The sequence below is a fragment of the Dunckerocampus dactyliophorus genome, chromosome 4, assembly GCF_027744805.1.
Source record: "Dunckerocampus dactyliophorus isolate RoL2022-P2 chromosome 4, RoL_Ddac_1.1, whole genome shotgun sequence".
In the NCBI taxonomy this organism is placed as follows: Eukaryota; Metazoa; Chordata; class Actinopteri; order Syngnathiformes; family Syngnathidae; genus Dunckerocampus; species Dunckerocampus dactyliophorus.
The window spans coordinates 19,269,917-19,292,030 of record NC_072822.1 but is presented as its reverse complement, the minus strand read 5'-3'; the positions used below and the strand labels follow the sequence as shown (position 1 = coordinate 19,292,030).

The following is a 22,114-nucleotide window of genomic DNA, read 5'->3' as shown; positions in this document are numbered from 1 at the left end:
GCAGGGATTGAAAATAAATGAAAACAGGCACACATTCTTTTTCAGTGCAGGACGTTTTCTTCAAAGTGCAACAAGAGCTCTCGCAGCGCTGCAGCATTGTTTGAAGACAGCATTGTCACCTTTTAGAATGTGTTGTTTTCTTTGCCCTCAGCCACTCGGCGACCTCCTCTAGTCCACGTCTGTCATACAATAGTAGACTTCACGTGTGACACCTACAGCTAGTCTTCGTGAGTCTTTCCTTTCCATGGAAATGTTGGAGGTGAAAATGGAGGAAAATAGGGATATGGTCCCATGTTTGGAGCTAGAACTACTCTATGTATTTTATGAGGAGACTTTGTACAAGAGTTTGGAATGTGTGTGGGGGGGGGGTGAATTTGTGTCCAGAACGTTTATGACGTCAGCGGTCACTGATATTGGACCCAAACTCAAAGAATGTGTTATCACCAGGAGTGGGTGGGACTGCAAATTCTGGTTCCTATCCAGTACCAAGTAAATACCCGGCCAGTGTTGTCCATACTGACACCTGGCATTGTTTAGTCCTCTTCAGCTTAAAGGATTTTTCACTGTCAAAGTTGTTCCTTCATTTGTTTCTCATGTGAAAGCTAATATAGAATTTTTAGTCTTTTCCTTACAAAATCACAGGTGTACTTTGATGTGCCTGAACAAAGCCCATTTTGCACATTTTTGTGTGCCATGTTAGTAAGATGCTTTTCTCAGTCTTTTTGTTTTGATATTTGTTCAATAATGAATTACTCTTCAACAAAGTTCCCTATAGTAAGTATACAGAGGGAAAATCACAACCATTTATAGCAGCTTTCGCTTTCTCCTTCAATTTTATTGCAACAAGCACCTTAAAAAACAATGCATAAACTACGAAAACAGGCATCTCAAAAAAGGCCCGTGTGAACCCGGAATGACTGGTAAATTGCTGTCAGTGTTTAAGAATGTGCTGTGCACTTGAGTTCAGTATGCAAATGAAGCATATTTTGTTAGATTTGTGGATATCCAGTGCTTTTTGGGTTTAGGCTTACAAACAACATGTAAAACACTGATAAATAAAAAAAAATCACAAGCGGCTGCAATGTTACTGAAAACAAGCCTCAAAACATTGCAACTTTTGCTATAACTTTGTGAAAAAGCTGCCGGTTTGTATCAATACTAACGATATTTGGATCAATTATATCGTTGTGGGTTGGGAAAGTTGCTGTTTTGCGGTTGAATGTGGCCTATTATTAGTGAAAAATATGCACATTGAATCAAATTGTATGTATTTTTTACCTAAATTCAGCATTTGCAAGAATAAAAATGGCTAAATGAACTAAAATTCAAATAATAAACCGTTGTGAAGATATGCAGTATTCTACACTGGCCACTAGGTGTCAGTAATGTTACTGTAATGTTCGTTGAAACATACAGACTTAATCGCCAGAACGACAGGCTTTTATTGCAGGTTTGAATGATCTCACAACTGGTACAATAATCCTGAATAAAAATCCCGAATAAAAACACGGGCTGCAGTTGCTGCAGTAAACCTCACCAAGCTAAAACTCAACTCTGAACGCCCGACGTCACTTCCTGTCCGCCCATAGCTCCCCCAGGGAACACGTTTATAGCAACACACACCACCTCGAGTCTTATTTACGTCTTAAATGGCTTACTTTCTCTTATTATGTCTACTATATTGGGTAATACCAGTGTTAAGGTGACTATAGGGGTGTTATTTCATGTCTAGAGGGCTCTAATAATGTTAAAAATCCTTTTTAGGAGGTTGTGAACAGGTTTTCTATGTTCTGACTACGAAAATATTACATTTATAAATAAGAAACCCTACTTTGCATTCATTCATCACGGTTGGGTCTGGAACAAATTAACGGCAATAAACGATGGATTACTCTATTTTGGAGTAATTATTGTAGTGTTCAGCTTGTATCGGAGTACAGATTTACTATTCAGTGAAAATGAGTCAACACAGCCATTACGGTCTAAATAGCTGGCGGTTTTCCAACATAACGAACCCAAACACACCTCCAGATGCCCTGCTGAGGAAGGTGAAGGTGATGGAGTGGCCAAGTATGTCTTCTCCAGACCTGAACCCAAATGAGCATCTATGGGACATCCTCAAGCGGAAGGTGGAGGGGTACAAGGTGTCTAGCATCCACCATTTTTGTGATGTCATTATGGAGGAGTCGGAGAGGATTCCACAACCTGTGGAATTCACCTTTGGTGAATTCCATTCCGAAGAGGATTAAGGCAGTGCAAGATAACAATGGTGCTCACACTAAATGTTCACACTTGTGTTGCCAGCTATTTAGACAATAATGGCTGTGCGTTGACTCATTTTCATCCATCCATCCATCCATCCATCCATCCATCCATCCATCCATGCCATTTATCCTCACTAGCTTCGCGGGGGTATGCTGGAGCCTATCCCAGCTGACTTCTGGTGAGAGGCGGGGTACACCTTGGACTGGTCACCAGTCAATTGCAGGACTCCTTTTCAGTGGATAGTAAATCCATACTGCTATACAAGCTGTACACTGACTACTCTAATTTGATCCAAATTGCATTCCTTTAGTATTGTCCCTTGAAAAGATATAAAGTAATAAAAGGGTTGCTGAAATGTGAGATACTATAGCAGACCTGTATGAGAGGCAATAATGTCCATAAAGTGAGTCACTTTAGAGGAATATGATCACATCAGCACAGTAAATATGTTAGCAAGTGCTTCACATTCCCATTTCTGCCCATTTGGTGAATAAAAGTACATTATTGTCTCTCCTACAGCTCCAATTCAGTTGCTCCTCAACTACGCCAACTTTCGCATCTAAGTTGATACTTTTCAAAGGGATTTAAATATATAGCACGACACATTACAGAAAATAGTAGCCTGCTGCAACCGAAGCAAACAATCAAAGCAGCTGCATCCAGACAATGTGATGAAAACTACCATAGAGACGGAAAAATAACTTTTTTAAAGTTTAAAACACTCTGAATTACACCTGACCATTTTCAGTGGACTGAAAATGGCCCTGGATTTGCTTTTTTGAAGGCCTTACATGTCCTTTTTGTCTTCCATAGAAGTTGTTTTGACCCATAAGAACAAAACAAATAAAACAATACATAAGTTCCGGCTTTGCTGATGTTATTGCTGCTGCATGCTTACTGTGTCACATACTTTTAGGAGTCGCTGTGCTCTTTGCCAAAATACCAGAATCCTAATGGATCATCATTTAACTGTGCAAAGTTCTCCAAAAGTGAGAGACGTGTGAGAGTGTACGATGAGCATGGGCACTGAGTGGTGCGGTGAGCGTTGCACGGCGTCTCGAGTGGAGCGTCAGCATCCAGTGGGCAGGAAACAATGACATCAGGGAGAGAGAAGGAGGGGGGTTGGGGGTGGGAGGACGGCAGTATGAGTGAGAGAAAAATGCTGTAATCCAGCAGGCTCACTAGGTGCAAATGGAAACAGGTCTACAAACCTCCATCTCGTATTGCTCTGTCAATTCACTGTGGATGCAAAGATGCACTCGTGCGGCATACATGAATGATCGATATCATCACTAATACACGTGAGTCTGTTATGCATCATGTGCATTCAAGGCTAGAAATAAAATACATGTGTAGAAATCATACAAATGACAGCAATAAAAAGTAGTTTACTTTGACTGAGATGATAAATGCCTGAAATATTTTTCCATGGTGTGTGTGCAGTGATTCAGCAGGTCCACCACAGCACAGTCATCTGGTTCTGTGGGGGCTGCAGCCTGATGAAGCACAGATGTAGAGTGGAAGCACTGCACAGCAGCAAGATTCCTTTGGAGGCGTCCCAACTTCATTGACCCTGCACCAAAATCACCCCCTCTTCTCAGATTCGTCGTGAAACGGTACTGAACGGGAGGCCATGGAAATGCATTAGAAGTACCCTTACGGCGTGCTTTAGTGATGTCTGACAGATTTATTTCCCTGATGAGAGAGTGAAAACCCTTGAACTGTGGCTGAGACCTGAAAGTGTGTTGAAACAGCAACATATCAGTGCAGCTGCATAATGATCCTCAGGAACTTACAAGGGTCACGCCACAGGTCAAAGTCTGTTTTGTAAAGAACAATGCAGGGCAGCCTTAAAACTTACCTTTCAAACAGCTTGTAAAATACTGGATTTATTATATTTGACTATAGTAGTCAAATATTGATGCAGTGCATCAATCACAATACAACAATCACAAATATATATTTATTGTAAAATGAATATATTTCAGTGTCAATCAAAACTGAGCATTATTATCTTTCGAAACACAATATTGTTGATACATCTTTTGCATAAGATGCCATTCCAATGTTTACAGAACAGTACATTTTATTTGTGGCACTAGCATATTGTGCCCTCTGGTGCTTGGATTGGAGCATTGAAGAAGCCTGTTACGACCATTTTAAGTCCAGTTCAGGGGGCCAAGCTGTGGTTTAACATTTATGTCTGCAAATTTCCTTGACCAAACTTTCGTTTTTTGACTTATCAACGTACAATTTCAAACAGCAAAACATTATGTAGATTTTTTTTTTCCTGCATTCATTGTGAGTGGCGTTTTAAAGAATCTGCATTCATCACAACTAATGAGCTTTAGAATGCTTGCTGTCTTTTGAGACCAAATTGATTTTAGATACACCCCTCATATGTAACATTTTCTCATAAATCCTGTGTGCTCGGTAGATTTGAATTGTATTTTTTTTTTTTTTTTTTTTTTTACAAATTTCTGGAAAAGTATCATTCTTTGGAAAAGTATTAGTCCTTCCCCGCTTTTCCTGGGTGATACGTTCCAGGGCCACCAGCAAATGGCGAAAAACAAATAAATCATAATTATATGCCCACAAAAATGTCTATTTTTGACACACGACTTGCTCCCCCGGCCTCCAAATCCTTCCTGTTTGCTTGATGTTGACAATCTCCTCCGATTTTGGATAAACATTCCCAATAAAAGTAATTGTTGTACAACAATCCCTTGCCACTTTGCGGGTTCACTGTCACGGTTATGTTAATTAATAAATCATCTCTTTTTTGTGGTTGAATACGTACTATTAGTCAAAATATATGCATGTTTAAGCAAATTGTACACATTTTCTTCCCGAATTCAAGCATTTTTAAGTATGAGAACGATTAAATGAACTGAAATGCAAATATAAGGCATTCAGATGACACATTCAAAGACGTGATGATATGTAGTATTCTCCAGTTGCCACTAGGTGGCAGTAATGTTACATTGATGGGACGTGAGAAGTATAGTATTATACTGTAGTGTACGGAACAGGAAGTAAAAAAAGAACAACAAAAAGAAACTCTGCCAATGCTAAAGTGTGAGCCTATATTATGTCTTATTTTGTCTTATTATGTATACTGTATTGTGTAATAGAAGTATAAAGGTGACTTTGGAGTATTATTTATGTCTAGAGGGCTCTGATAATGTTAAAAAAATATCTAGAAGGTTGTAAACAGGTGGCCTGTGAGTTACTGAAAACAGAAATATGAAATATGTACATGTTGGCAACCTTGGGTCTTGGGAGACCATCGGAACGCACATCCTGGAGCATCAATCAAGTTATCATTGGCAACACTGGGCATGGCTAAAAAGTCAGATGTATGAGTGACAATTCTTCTGGCGCCGCAAACAGACAGTTAATGATTAGGGGAGCTTCTTCAGCCCCTTCGTCTTTCTCGCTGGGCTTCCGGTTGCTGGGCATGTGACTCTCCAAAACTGTAGAGACGGGTATTGACTGTCGATCTTTAGCCATGACCTCCCATGTGCTTGTGTTGATGCCTAGGGCCTTCAAGTCCCTCTCACAGACATCTTTGTAGCGCAGTCGTGGTCTACTGGTGCGTTTTTTGCCTTGTGTTAGCTCTCCATATTGGATGTCTTTACGGATCCTGCCATCATCCATACGTACAAGGTGACCAAGCCAACGCATGCGTCGTTTCTTCAGCAGGCTGCATATGCTAGGAATTCCGGTCCTCTGCGGAACAGTGGTGTTTGCTATTCTGTCTTGCCACTTGATGATTAAAATACGTCGTAGACAACGCATGTGGAATGTGTTGAGCTTGTGTCCCTGCGGCGCATATGTTGTCCAGGATTCGCTGCCATATACTGTAGCGGGGTGCTCAAAACACAGGGACTGAAGACTTGAATATTTGTATGTTCTGACAGTTTATCATTAGTCCATACTCTTTTTTCCAGTCTGACCATGGTGGTAAAGCTTTGCCTATCCCTTCTATAGCTCAATGTGGAGATGTGTCAGAGATGGTGGAACCCAGGTACACAAAGTCCAGTACAACGAACGACAGCCAGTACGTGCTTGAAGATGCAGATGTTGGAATGAGACTCTGCACCCGATGTCTGTGTTTCGTGTGGAAAATAGCGGCCTATTTTAGACTTAGACTTTATTGACCCACAAGGGAAATTGCTTGGTTACAGGAGCTCAATTGCAAAATAAAATAAAATATTTACAAATAGTGCCTAGAATGATGTGGTATGGTAAAAACAAGTAAATTTACACTTTTAATTAGGTGGTGAATTATATTTTACAGAGAGGTGAGGTACTGTAGAGCTGGATGGCATGTGGAATGAAGTCCTGTAGCGTTTGCTGTGGGAACGGAACTGGAGTCTGTTGAACATTTTTAACAAAAATCTGCAAATTGTGCGGAGCCATGAGTGCTGAACCGTGAACATGGAGGGATGCACTTTTCGCAGCAAAAATCACAAAAACGCACTTTCATTTTAAACAGCATTTATTTAGCTTTCTCCATACAACACATTTAATGTACAACAGCACATACTGTATTCTGAAATAACTCTCAGTATAAAATAGGGCGTCTACAATCAATTACAGTCATAAAATGCTCTGAGGGACATGACAAAAACAGACGGCATAACAGCTTCATACAGTATAAAGCGCAGGGTGTTGAGAGACGTGATTGTATTTGCTGAGCCACTGCTGGATCGTAAGCAGAACTTTAGACCGCACCTCCTCTCAGAGCATCTGAGAGCCTGCAAAAAACCCGTTTGTTTCTTTTCTCTCTTCTTATAGGTTTTGCAACTGAGAATTTGAAAGCAAAAATATGATCTAGGACAGCTGCTGTAGAATATATCGTTTGGTTACACTTACTCTGCCTCGGTTGGATACTTGCTATACACCATGACCAAAGCATACAGTATAACAGCCTTAGCCTTACAATCATATGGTGAGCAGTTTGTAGCTCTAAAGACTTGAATTGTTTCTCAGTGTTAACTTAAAAACACAGCTAATTATACACCACTGTCACTGAAGCCACAAGAAAACCAGCTCATTCCAACATGGTCAATATAAGTCAATTAAAAGTTGACTAAAAAGTGCTACTTTTTGTACATTTGTAGATGTGTACCAGAGTGCGTATGGGCCCGTATAGCGCTCATACTGTAAATGTCTAGTACACACATAACAAGGACCTGCTGCTTGGATAAGTTGCCACTATGTAGTGCTTTGGCTGCGGAATATACATTATATGAGTCCAATTGGTGAGAGAGAAGGTCAGAGTACAAGAGAACATAGAAATAGTTACGGTGAGGCCAAATGAACAGGAGAGAGAAAGGAGAGATTTGTCTCAAGTCTTGAGGTAAGCAGAGTGTTTTAGTATAATGCCCTACAATCATACATCTTACAATCATTATTCTCTATATACAAACTTCCTGATTTACATACACTGCACTGCTCCTCAGCTTCAAATACAAGAAAACCAAAGCGCGCAATCAGTGTGGTGCAATGTTTGGAGCGAGGAGGTTGAGGAGAAGAACCTGACTGGATGAGGTGGCCGCTAATGAACAGTATGGCTCCTGAAGGTGTCTGTTTCTTTTGCATACGACCCATAGCTTATCTACAACAGTGCAAAGTTCCTCATCAGTCGCACGACACTTGCAAACGATTGGCCAAACTGCGTTCCATGAAGAATGGAGATGTCCTGGTAACAACGTGAGTAGGTCAGTAGTTGTGACCTGCCTGAGGTCAGCGGTCTACTACCATGCAAGAATGGAGGTGGCTACTGTGGCACTGAGGCTGAAAGCAAACAAAAGCAGTAGGCGAGCACTTGAGCTTACATGATTATATGTGATGTAGGCACCATTATTACCGTTACCTTCTTAGAAGACAAAGTTGAGCTCATTTACTGTACATGTCAAGCCATCTCCAAAAGCGCCGATCAACAGCTGCGCTGCCTAATGTGTATTTACAGAGGGATGAACTATGAATGTGCTATAGGTATAAAGGTTTGCGCACTCATTGACACGACAGACCAATGGCGACATGACATCAACAAGCTTTACCAAGGAGGAAGAGGAGGCTATAGGATGCTACAGTACTAGTGCTACCTGAACATGCTACAGATTGAGACCATAACCATGGGAGACACTTTCACACAAGCACAAAGCACGAACCTGCTTTGCTGAGGAGTCCTAACCCATTCTTGGCTCATGCCATGTTTTTATTTATAGAATTTGATTTAAGTTCCAATTTTTAGTACCACCTTAAATCCATGAAAGTACCATTTTTGCAGCTTGATCAAGTACTTCGTAAAGCTGGCTTATATTGTGTGGAGGGAAGCACCCCATCCCTATTCACTTCCTGTCGTACAAGACACACGCAATCACACATGCACACTTTGTATGGGAGGTCATTTATTCTGCCTTTAAGAGGCTAAGCCGGACAACTCAACCACTGCCAAATGCCCTCACCACACATTACAAGTTTGTTAACTTGCACAAGCACACAAGCCCTGAAGTTAGGTCACACAGCACTGACATTTTGATTATCATCGAGAGCTGGAATTGCATACTGTCCCAAACATCTCCTCCAGGAGAAGCGCACCTCATCAATGTCAGCTCAGTCATTTCAACACACACACACACACACGCACACATGCACACTTTACAAGCCAAAAACAATACCATCACATGCTCACTAATGGAATGTCCACAAAGCTTATATTAGACCTTCAACTTAAGTCATATCGAGCTTTCATGGTGAAAAGCTGAGTATTGGTTTAGGACTCTAAAATCTGTACTTCATTCAAATTCTATAAAAAAACAAAAACAACAACAACAACAACAACAAAAAAAACAGAAACAGACAAAAGTTTTTTTGACCAAATGAAAACAGCTTTTTTGTCACTTGAAAATGATGGACCTGTAGACCTATTCCATCAGACCTAGACAGTCTGTTGTCTCTGGACTGGGATGTCCTTTCTTTTTTGACAGATCCTGAATCACACGAATAAAGACTGCAATGACAAGCTAATGTGAAGCCACTTCCCTGCTCAAAGGTTCCTGCTTGTGACCTATTGTGCTGCCATTTTGACCCTGTGAATAGCGCTGACAATATGCCTGATGTCCTTCCGTTGCATCACAGATGGGTTGTAGAGTGCAAGTGAGTCTCTTTGAAATGCCAACACAAGCAAGCTGAGGTCCACAACTGCAAACAGGTGGAGTTGTGACCACAAGAACATGGCAGCTATTCATTTAGCTACTTAATTCTCAGAAAAGTGCAATCATTCACTTTCTTGATTTGTGAAAACATTTTTTCCTGACAGTTGACTGTTCTGTGCTAAAATAAATAATTAAAATAATATAGCTCTGCCCCCCCCACTCCTCGGAAAAAAAAGAAAAGTGCAGCACCCCAGCATCACAGGAAGGGGGGACATGTTGAAAAGATTGGTAGCAGGGTTGAGTGTTCTTCAGCTAGCTCTCTGGGAGGAAGTTACACACTCACACTTAACAGATACAGTACACACACACATACAGCACCCTCACATACACCGACTCTAGCTTAGATGAGTCTGGCGTTGCCCTCCATGTCAGAGGTTAGATCACACACTCCTGTAAAATGCATCTCCTTTTCCTTGCTTCCCTGGGCTGTCGCAACTTTGGCCACTCGCTCTCCCAGGTTGGGAGAAGGCTGCTGAGCATGTGGCTCTGGCGACATCCCACGGGGTATTCCAACTGCCCGCCTCTCTTTCAGGAAGACCTCTAGTCGGCGAAGCATCTGCTTGGGGTTCTTTTTGGCGAACAGCTCCACTTCTGAAAGGTTAGAATGCACACCGACTGAGACTCACGTTGAGAGGACAAGCTGTAAAATAACCGTGTGAGCAGTCTGCACCATTTATACGGACAACACGTACTGGGAAGTTGTTGTGTTTTTCTTTACAGAGACAAATTAAATGCATTGATAAATGATAATCCCAGTTAGTATAGATGAGATATAACACTTTAAAAGCTGGATATCGCCTAGCACCAGAGCAAATCTACTGCTTATGCTTTAATATTGTTGTTAGATGGTCAATGTAGTGGGAAAGTTGCACACTTGTTATGCAATTCTGGGCAAGCAAGATGATGCAGTTTTACTTACCTTTTAGTACAAAGCCAGAGTCAGCAATAGTTTTCTGTTGGGTCTTCCACAGTTGGTACAGGTGCAGATATGTGGCCACATAAAACTCATTCAACACACCAACCACTTGTTGACGACGATTGCACTCCCTGGTGATGTCAAAGGCAAAGAAAAAGGTTTACATGGCTGATGTGCTATGGGTTAGGATGAAGAAAAAGAAATGGAAGACTCACTTGGACAAGGCCTCTTCTCGGAGTACTTGAAGAGCAATGCGGGTCATGTTGATTGACATCACACTAAATGGAAAGTTCTAGGAATGCATAGACACAACAAACCTTACAAATCTTTGCAAAAACTAGAAAACAACGTTCTTACAGTGTGTCCTATACATTCATTTCTTTGTGGCGGCTTGTTTCGGACATAGAAAAAAACGGCAAAAAAAAGGGAGACAGAAGAACGTTAGGGCACGGAATTGGCCAATAAAAATGGAATCTACTGTTAAATACGGAACTGGAGGTGAAAAACAGAATTAAAAATAAAAAAACGGAATTTGGGAAAAAATAAAACTGATTTCATAGAACCCAAAAAGTTCATTTGCAGTTGTAAACATACTTGTTTTACTTGTTGTGCTTTTTTTTTTAACTCACTTTTTAAAAAATGCGTTGTGGACAAATATGCAAATTTGACAACCATTCCCCACCCTGCCACAAGTAGCTTGCAGTCCTGTGGGAAAAGCTACTGACAATGTATCCCACCAGACATTTTTCAGATTTTCTCATCCAGTGCAATATCTAAATGGATGAAACACCCCTACAGAACCCTACTGGGGAAGTTAGTAGGTGACCATTTTACCATTTCTTCAACCCTTTGACAAAAATGTAATAAATCCTTAAAAATCATTTTTGTCACATATTGACAATTAAGTTTGTACAAAAATGTGGCATGTGAATGTCCAAAACAAAACTGATATGTGTTCTGTTGCACACAAAAGATATGGATCTCCTCTAAGTCACATGCATCACAATTGAAAACAAATACTTGGTTACATCTGCCAAGCACAGCGAAAAGCGCAAGCACAGAGGTTGTTTATGCCAACGTTTATCTGCTTGTTTGTTTGTGTTCAAAATAACTGATAAAGATTTTCAGGAATGGTCGAAAATGGGATATGGAAGAACTGATTAAATTTTGGGGGTGATCCGGATCACTGTCGGGATCCAGGAATTTTTTTTTTAACATTGCAAGATAGGACCATTTTCGGCATTTGTGCATATAACTCCACAAAAAATGGTCATAGCACTTGGGGAAAAAAAATACAGAATAAGTTTCCAACAGGTTCTACAAAATATCAACGACTGATCAAGATAGTGGAATAATTCCAGATGCTATGATCCAGAATATGAACAAATAGGGGACCTTTGGAATTGTCATCATAGGATGACAACAAATGAATCTATAAACATGAAACAAACACCATTATATATAGCCAAGACACTATGGAATCTGGAGTGGGCCAATGGATTTGTTGGATCTTCAAAAGCTATGGAGCTAGATCCAGAAGAAAACCGCCATTACAGAAAATGCCATTAACTACTGAACTAATATTGATATCATTATGAATCAAATTGCAAATGGTATTTTTGCATGGTCAAGGAATCTAAATATGTAGATAGAATAAATGTAGGACTAATATTTATGGTGTAAATAACAATATATAATAACAATAACAATATATAAACTATGGTCTGCGGTTTTCTAGTTTCATATTTATTAAGATGGGCATTAGGGCAGATAGTATTGTTGTATTGTCTCAAGGCACAGAGGGGCAGGGGACCCTGGTCGCAGACCCACAACCCAGAGAACACGGACCGCTAGGGAGCATGAAAACACGAGGCCAGCCCCCTCACCCCACCACAACGGTCGGAAAACCCCAGCAAGGCAGACAAAAGAGCAGGCAAGGGGTAAAGCCAGCAAGTGAGCAAGTGGGCAGATGAATGGTCGAGCAGCAAGGCAACCCACCACGCCGGCCGACACCCGCCGGGCAGCAAATCCCCGGAAAGGGAGTGCCGCGCCCGAGACCAGCAGCTGAGCAGCCACTGGGCCCCACCAGCCACCGGATACCAAACCGTTCTCCCTCCCCCAGAACCAACCGCGCACCGCCTGCCCATCGGAGTGACAACCCCGACAAGCCCGCAGCCAGATCGGGGAAAGGCAAAGACTCGGAAAACAGCCCAGCGAAAAACACAAAGACAGGTGGCAACAAACACCCATGCACCCAGCAGAGCACCACAACCCCCGACACACTGCCACTGCAGCCACTGCAACGCAGCATCCCCAAGATCAAGATCAAGATCAAGAGAGTTTTATTGTCATGTGCATAGTAAAACAGCAGTTATACCATGCAATGAAAATCTTATTCTGTTCATTCTCCCAAGAAAAGAAAGAAAACAAATGAAAGAATAAGAACATAAACATAAACACATAAACATATATACCAATAAATTAAGCAACAACAGAAGAGACATTAATACAAGTAAATAATACAAATAAATAAATAAATAAAGTGCTATGAGTGTGTGCGTGTGTTGCGTGCGGCGTGTGCGAGTGCTTCGTTGAGGAGCCTGATGGCCTGTGGGTAAAAGCTGTTTGCCAGCCTTGTGGTCCTGGACTTCAAACTCCTGTAGCGTCTGCCTGACGGTAGGAGTGTGAATAATGAGTGTTGTGGATGTGTGCTGTCCTTGATGAGGTTGTGTGTTCTGCGTAGGACTCTGGTTTTATAAATGTCTTGCAGTGAGGGGAGGGCTGCCCCAACAATGTTCTGTGAGGTCTTGATCACCCGCTGGAGTGCCTTCCTATCACGTGTTGTACAGTTACCGTACCAAACAGTGATGGAGGCGGTAAGGACACTTTCGATAGTGCATCTGTAGAAGCAACTCAGGATTGTGGTGGGCATGCCAAATGTCCTCAGTCTTCTCAGGAAGTACAGTCTCCTTTGGGACTTCTTCATAATTTGTTGGGTGTTGTGAGACCAGGTGAGGTCCTCGCTGATGTGTGTGCCAAGGAACTTGAAGGTTTTCACCCTCTCCACCTCAGTCTCATCAATAAACAGGGGTCTATGTGGCTCCTTTTCCCTTGTTCTTGGGTCAATGATCATCTCTTTAGTCTTATCTGTATTGAGAAGGAGATCGTTATCACGACACCAAGCTATGAGGTCCGCCACCTCTCTTCTGTATGATGTTTCAACACCACCAGTGATCAGGCCAATGACTGTAGTATCATCCGCAAATTTAATGATGCTGGTGTTGTTCTGGGAGGCCACGCAATCGTAGGTGAAGAGCGTGTAGAGGAGTGGACTCAGCACACACCCCTGTGGGGTCCCAGTGCTCACAATTCTAGACACTTTTGAACAGCGGCAGGGTTCACCATGAACTTTCATTTAGCCTCTCAGACTTTGCCTTTCTTCTGCGCCGGGAGAACGCAGCAGCCTGCGGACCTGGTGAGCTTAATACCCGGCGAGCAAAGCATCCGAGGCGTAAACGAGGCAAGCGAGCCGGCCTGCATGCTAGGCTAAAAGCTAGAGCGACGAGGCCACCGCTACTAAGCCTGCTGCTAGCCAACGTCCGCTCTCTTGAAAACAAGATGGACGAACTACGAGCAAGGATTACAGCTCAACGTGAGATCAGGGAATGCTGTGTCCTCACCTTCACAGAAACCTGGCTGACGGAGGATATACCGGACTCGGCGATCCAGTTGGAATCATTTGCTGCTTACCGGGGAGATCGGACTTTAGCGTCTGGTAAACACAGAGGTGGCGGCGTCTGTGTTTACGTAAACAAACGGTGGTGCACAGACGTACAGACGATGGAAAAGCACTGCTCGCAGGACATTGAGCTGCTGATGGTGAAATGCAGACCTTTTTATTTGCCTCGTGAGTTTAGCGCTGTGTATTTAACTGCTGTTTACATCCCACCACGAGCTAACACTGCTAATGCACTAGGCCTCCTGCATGACATCATTGATAAACACGAGACCAAACACCCAGACGCTGTATTTATTATATCTGGCGATTTCAACCACTGTAACCTCAGGACTGTCCTCCCCAAATATTACCAGCATGTGAGCTTTCCCACAAGGGAAAATAACATCCTGGACCAAGTCTACTGCAACATGAAAGGTGCTTTGAAGGCTGTTCCAAGACCCCACTTTGGAAAGGCTGACCACATCTCTATATTCCTTTATCCAACATACAGACAACTTCTTAAAAAAGCTCCCCCTGTAAGTACAGCAGTTAAAGTGTGGAATGAAGAAACTGATCAAGTACTTCAGGACTGCTTTGGCTGCACAAACTGGGATGTGTTTAAAACTGCAGCAGGGAGGGAAGATTGTACTGTTGATTTGGATGAATATGCTTCTGCTGTTACTGGCTACATTAGCACATGCATAGAGACTGTTACCACCACCAAGTATTACAGAAAATACCCTAACCAAAAACAGTGGATGAACTGTGATGTAAGGGCTAAGCTACGTGCTCGTTCGACTGCATTTGTCATGGGCACCACTGATGACTACAAAAAGGCCAGATATGACCTGAGGAGGTCCATACGGGAGGCCAAAAGACAGTACAGACAGAAGCTGGAGGGCTACTATTCCACCTCAGACCCTCGGCGCATGTGGGCGGGGCTCCAGCACATCACAGACTATCGACAGCAGAGTAGCGTAGCCACGTCCAGCCAAACCACACTTCCAGATGAGCTGAACGAGTTCTATGCCCGCTTTGACACCCAAACTCCTGATGAGCAGAGAGGGTGGCTGAACCTGGGGAGCACACAGGACTCACCTCTCATGGTGACATCAGCTGATGTGCGCAGGGTTCTAAACAAAACAAACCCACGAAAAGCAGCAGGGCCAGACAACATCTCAGGACGTGCACTTCGGGTTTGCTCATCAGAGCTAGCTGATGTGCTTGCTGACATATTTAACCTGTCGCTTGCACAAGCATCTGTACCGACATGCTTTAAGTCCACCACCATAGTGCCCGTACCCAAGAAGAGCAACGTGACCTGCTTGAATGACTATCGCCCTATAGCACTCACTCCTATTGTTATGAAGTGCTTTGAAAGAATAGTCATGACCCACATCAAAAAGAGCATCCCGGCGGCAACTGTGGACCCTCTACAGTTTGCATATCGCCAGAACCGGTCCACGGATGATGCAGTCAACACTGCCATCCACACAGCCCTTTCTCACCTACAGGGCCAGGACACATACGTCAGAATGCTATTTATAGACTATAGCTCTGCTTTTAATACAGTCTGCCCCCACAAACTCACAAATAAGCTCCTCACACTTGGCCTGTCTCCCTCCTTCTGTAACTGGGTGTTTAACTTTCTCACAGGCAGGCCCCAGTCAGTCAGAGTCCACAATCGCACATCCCCCAAGCCACCACAGCGCCATGCAGGCTGCCAGCAGCATGGACCCCACCCCCTGGAGACTGCCGGAACCAACCCCAAGTGCACAGAAGTACCCACGTCCCAGGTTGGTCAAAGCGAAGCGCCGCAAACCGCACCCCTGGATAAAGCCCCAGCATCAACCGGCTATCACTGTTAACCCCAACCACAATAGCCCTCAGTAGTATCAGTATCAATCAAAACATATATTGGAAACGGCTAGTCCTAAGAAGTGTAATGTGAGGCAGTGATACCTGAGTAGGGTGTTGAGATAACTTGTAGATATCTCGAGCCAATGGCAGAGTCTCTGGGTCCATCACAAAGTACAGAGTGTGCATAAGTCCCAGGAAACCAGTGCCACGCAGGTCAGTGGCTGGGTCTGTACCTAGAATTATACAGATGCTGCTTTAAATACCTGTTCCCTGGATGTTAAATGAAGTGCAGTATTGAGGCATTTTACCCTGAAAGCCAATGTTTTCCCAGTGCGTCCCATAACGAGGACAGTCGAGCCTGCAGCCGATGAGCCTTTTATAAATGGTTTGGAGAACTCGCATGTGGACTGTCTGACTGTTGTCCACGTGGCCTATAGTAAACATACGCCAGCATGTAAGGTCTGTGGTTACCAATTTAACCTAAGAATGACTGCACAAACAGGAATGATTAACACATGCTCACATTGCGCAATGGCAAAGACAAGATCTCGCTCCTCCAGGAGTTCCCTATGCAGTCGAGGGGGTCCAAACAGAAAGTGTGTGATAGCAGCGAGACCTGTCCTGCGAATAGTTGGCTGGATGTTCTTCTAAAAATGAGTATGAAGACAAAACAAACAATCTATTGTATTTACCGCAACACACAGAGCTATCAAACAACAGTTTATCTCAATACTTATTCTAATTTATATAGGTCTTTTCATTTACAACACCACTTATCCTGTTGGGGGAGCTTGAGTCTATCCCAGCTAACTTCGAGTGAAAGGCAAATTACTGGTTGCCAATCACAAGGCACATGCTAGTATAAACAACTCATCCATAGAGTCGTCAATTAACATAACATGCATGTTTTTGGAATGTGGGAGGAAACCGGAAGTATAATTCATTCACACTCAAAAAGTCACTGAGTGGGCACGTAACCCACACTGGCAGCACTTACGTCATCCAAGTGAACCACTACAATATTGGTAAGTTTTTTTTCTGAATAAATCTAAAGTCTTCAATTTATACATTCTGCATCACAGTAAGTGTACAACCCTGTGAAAATATAGGGATAATCCAAAATATCCTTAAAGCTTAGAAATATTAGAGAAATTGTCAATGACCTACAGTATGGTTACTTAGTCTCACCCATGCCCCAGCAAAGATGTGTCCGTTAGTCCGTTAAAAAGGTGTGTACCAAATTTCTTGGTGATTTGGCTTAACACTTTAAAGTATCAGTGGCTATTGAGTTGTGTTAAAAATCTTAACTCAATCTGAGTTAGGAGGTCAAACTTTGGGGTTTGAGAACAGTGCCACCATGTGGTGTATTTGTTGGTGCATGTTTGGCCAGACTTTGCTCCTTATGTATGCAGTGGTTTAAGAGTAGAGCTGTAGAGTAGGGAAACAAATGCCTACGTCATGGAAAAATTGAAGATTACAGCACAAACTACGTTTAGTATTTAATACCAGCTCCACACTTGCTGTGTTTTTCAGATGAGGTTCATCGGGTGTAGTTTCACCTAAAAAGGTGGAGCCATTACAAATATATTTTTATCAGTTGCTTACAAGCAAGTCCCCGAGATCTGTAGTCTGGAAGTACTGTAGGGCTTCATTGAAAGAGATGAGTGGCGTAGGGTTCGAGTCCTCAGTGATAGCTGTGAGATTTTTGACAAAGTATTTCATTTAGCTTGCCATATTCCAGACATCAATGCATTGATGCAAACGGATTAAACTGTGTGATGCCTCTGACCTGGTTGGATGTTCTCCAAAGCTTCCCACTCCTGTCTGGCCTTTTCCAACTCCACATTTTCATCTGTGGAGATACACACACACGCACAAAAGTGAGAGGTAATAAAATATTGCCACTGACCGTATAGTCTAACGCACTCCTCACACAACAGTCATACTCCCTGTCTGAAGGACTGTATGATTCAGAGGCCCTAAGCTTTCTCCAAACCAACAACCTATATCCCAGAGGGTGTGTTATCCGCACAGCAGCCAGGTATCTAGGATACATTAGCCATTTCCTGTGGGAAGAATATATTAAACAAAAGAGTGTGTGCGAGTGTGTTACCTGCAGGTTTAGGCTGGTCCCCTCCTGCTGCTAGACTTTGCAGGAGACCATTCTGCTTCAGTGCTGAAATCTGAACACAAGTGCACCAACAGTCACCTTCCATGTAAAAATTATTCTTTTTTTTTTTAATGTGATTATAGTGATTATGATTTCGTTTGCTAAAATCTAAATGAACAGGACTTAAGCACTTAAACACTTAAACAGTCGTAATTTAGATCAGGACCAAAAAATACGGAGTTTGTGCATACCCACTTATCACAAAGCTTTTTTGATGCAACTGGACCCCTGCTATCAGCCCTGCCGACGTGTGTGCAGGCAATTAAGGAATGCAGCGCCAAGTTGGTTTGATGTATTATGGGACATAGCACCGCAGTCAGTAGAAAATAAACACATCTCTGTCCTGTCCTCACTACATTTTGGGATGGGGTCGATCCAATCCAGTATCGGTATCGGGTTCGGATACAGTATCGGTATCGGGTTCGGATACCAGCGTAATTCACATATTGGAAATGCAGATCCATGAGCCACATCTGTGCTTCAATGTTGTCAGCAAGCGCACCAAAAAAGTATCAGTAAACATAGCTGTCTCCACACATGCACTGCAGCTGTCCTACTCACTCCTGCGAATTTGGATCGGTGCATCCCTAAAGCCTAGGTCATAACCGGTCGTACGGGCTCCTACGGCCGGTCTACGTGCAAAAATCCGCAAGAAACGCATGACAGGCGCGCATGTGATGTGCTGATTTTTTAAATGTTTTTTTCAGGTTGCAAGACAAACTTCCGCACCTTGTACGTCTTTGTGTGTCGTCCGTACGGCCAACGTATGTCTTTCGTACATTTTGCTGGTGTCAGGTTTGGGCAAAATGTAATTTTTTTCGTACACCGCACTTGCGGACCCGTATGTGAGTCGTGCGCCACACATACGTAATTAGTGCGGCCAACGCACGTTCAGATATTTTGTATGTCCTCCAGGCATGTCGAGATCTTACTCCTTCATGGTCACCACAACTACATTCTCCATACATTAAGTACATTGCAAAGTGAGCTGCGTAGTCTTTCTGCAGAGTGACTTGCAGTCTGCATCCCTCGACAGGTTAGTGTCAAAGATATGGATACCTTTTTTTTTTTTTTTTACACTTGTAAGAGTCAGGAATGTTAAAATTATGAAAACATTGCCAGTAGAGTTAAAAAAGCTTTTAAGAATTTCTATTTCTTGCAGGAAAAATCATCTTGAAATATGAATAAATTGGACGTTGACCAACAAACGACAAGGACTATGATCAAACTTAGGGGTTCCCACTCTGATAAGTTCTTCTGATGGCGCTTTCACCATCACACAAATCAAGTACCGTTTGTACTATCCTGCTTTGAAACAGTAATGAACACTGTAATGTAAATTACCGGCAGGGATGTGAGGGGAGCATTGCCGTTGGTGTGGTCTTTGACATTATGACTGATAATCAATCCATTCATGATCTGGAAAAAAAAATAAAAAAAATATTAGCAGTTTTAGACAAAGATATAGCCACAAAAGACGGGTCTACAAGAGAATGCATCATGGCACAGTACTCACAGGCTTTTGGTTCAAGTGTCCAATGGTAGCCGCTTCTGATGGTTCATGAGACAAACCATTGTGGCCCTAAGAGGAAGAGGTGGCGCAACACACAGCAGGTGTTTATGAAACAAGTTACAAATAGAGCAAGAGCTGTTTTTGAGAACTTATGTATAGCTCATTAAAGCAAGATACCAGTTCATCCAATTGTTGACTAAAGAAAAAATATACAGGATAGTAGCGGAGGCCAGAGGAAAAAGGAAAGTTACAATGAGAAACCAAGCTGAGGATAAGAAGTGCTTTGTCAGCTGCCGCCATGGTAACGCAACAAGTGAGCCAGACCAGAGATTACAGCTAAAGCAGTGGAGAGAGCTGTTGACCTTAGGTCTTAAATTAAACACATGTGGCTGAACTGCTTACAATAAATGAGCTCTTAATTGTTTGACATAAAAAAATTGCAGTGCAAGAAGGAAAAATGTCCCTGGTAAGAGGGACAAAACAGTCTTGATTTTCTTTGAGCAGTCCAAATAAAAGGTGAGATATTATTTGGAAGGCCATATGTATTACCTCAAGGTGGAAAGTGACATCAGTGTCTTCTTCCATTGCATATGAGAGTGTTGGCTGGCGAGCGTCTTCCTGATTGTGGCCTCTAAAGGCTTGTGAAATCCTGGACTGAGATGGGCCGGAAAGCTGCTACAAAGACTAGCATGGTTTCTTTAGTCATGTGTAGTGACTGCTTTAGCTCTTTTCTTCCTCACATACATAAAATGTCCACGGTCACATTAGACTTCACCAAGCTGGCAACAGATATCCAGGTAGTGCACATCTCTTTTTTCCCTTGGAATAGCAACGATTATTATTTCTCCTCCAAAAGTCTAACCTTGAGTGTGCACACAGAGGAATGTGCAGATATCAGTCTACCGCCTAGAGGAAATGGCACGTTTCCCGGAACCCTCCCTACTTCCTCCCCTTCGCAGATCTGCTTGGCCAGTGGGTTTGCTCCTCATCACCATCAGAGGTGCCCAGAAGCTGGATAATGACATCGCTTTTCAGGCTTGAGCTCTCCTCATAACAGACACTTCCTTACTTTGACTCTCAAGACGGATCCAATAAGGACTCAGAGCTAGCCGTACACTTTAATTGACTTGCAACAAAACTGTGTTGTCTTCAGCGTTGTGTGAAACAATGACACGTCCAGTAAGAAGTGCAGGTGTCCACTAGAAGTTGGATCTTGGGTGGGCTTCTTTTTTGCCAGAAGGAGGGGGGTCTCACATGCATTCAAATCTGCAACGTAAAGTTAGAAAAATTTCACTTAATGATAACTGAGATTTGTTATAGCTCAAGGCAATATTCTTTGACAAAGGCTGATGGTGGTAAAGTTGTAATGTATGCATAATGAGGCATATCGCACACCTGTAACGTGATATCAATTACCAGAGACATCATTCAAGAACTTTTACAATAAATACTTACACCACCACTGCTGAAATAAAAGTAAAAAAAAAAGACAATAGACAATAAAACGATACTGTATAATAGCCCGGTTAACAGTTAAATTAAAATAACTGTGTCAAGACAGGATGATAAAGCGTACAGCAGAAATTGACAGATGAAACGTCGACACAGTTCAGTAGCTGACAGCTAGCTTGTAACCAGCAAGCTAGCAATATGTCAGCTAGCAACCCCGCAGGCACAAAGACGCAGGTACAGCTTCATCTCCTGCAACGGAAGCCGTTGTCGTAATACTTCAGAAGAGAGCTGTCCATTATCACAGTGCATAGCAAAATTGAATCATGACATGAAAAGTATGTGCAGGAGTGCTTGAAACCGCCTAGCTATCACAAGAAAGGCCAGCTGTCAGGCTAACTTAAGGGCTAACTGTAGCTCTATGGAACTGAAACGGGGATGCAGTCTGAATCCAAATCCCAAATGCAAGAAAATGTCATTTGTTCTCTAGGTTACATTAAGACGCAACAAAAAAGCGCACAGTGCACTCTGCCAGTTCCCATTATGTAGTATGACAAATTTAAAAGTACCTCAGTTTCTGATTGTTTCTCCCTCCAATCTCAGCTTCCCTTCCCCCGTCCAGTGGCCACTGTAAGTGCAATGCATCATGGGAATTGTTGTTTCCTGTCGCGCTCTGAATTCATTACGTCATTGGTCTCTGATCTTTTTTATGCTGGCTCTGATGGCGTGTTCCTTTTTAGAACACACGTTTCTGCACACTTCAGAGTAAAAAAAAGTAATTTTCCCAGGCCGAAGCTATTTGTCAGAATGTTGCAAATATGGATGTATATTATGGTAAACAGGTGTACCTCAATAAATTCGAATCATACTGTACAAAAGGTATTTTGATTCCGTTTAGACTGAGACCAACTGAAGGCTCAGGAAGTTTTTGCAGTTAATTTGCTGAATATGGTGCAAATCATATTGAGCTTTATGACAATTTTTCTAATTTCAT

The 22,114-nt window shown here is 42.6% G+C and overlaps 1 protein-coding gene across 1 annotated transcript; it reads right to left on the bottom strand.

Annotated features, from left to right (window-relative positions):
- Nucleotides 1-6,761: 6,761 nt before the first annotated feature.
- Nucleotides 6,762-21,785, bottom strand: elmod3 (ELMO/CED-12 domain containing 3). The gene is made up of 13 exons (XM_054774484.1): nt 21,690-21,785; nt 20,221-20,937; nt 19,675-19,740; nt 19,503-19,577; nt 18,102-18,171; nt 17,778-17,840; nt 17,594-17,682; nt 16,512-16,635; nt 16,297-16,419; nt 16,091-16,221; nt 10,626-10,702; nt 10,414-10,541; nt 6,762-10,085 (listed from the first exon to the last, which is right to left on the bottom strand). The coding sequence occupies exons 2-13, from the start codon at nt 20,254-20,256 to the stop codon at nt 9,835-9,837; spliced, it is 1,233 nt and encodes a 410-aa protein (XP_054630459.1). The 5' UTR covers nt 20,257-20,937; nt 21,690-21,785; the 3' UTR covers nt 6,762-9,834.
- Nucleotides 21,786-22,114: the final 329 nt, after the last annotated feature.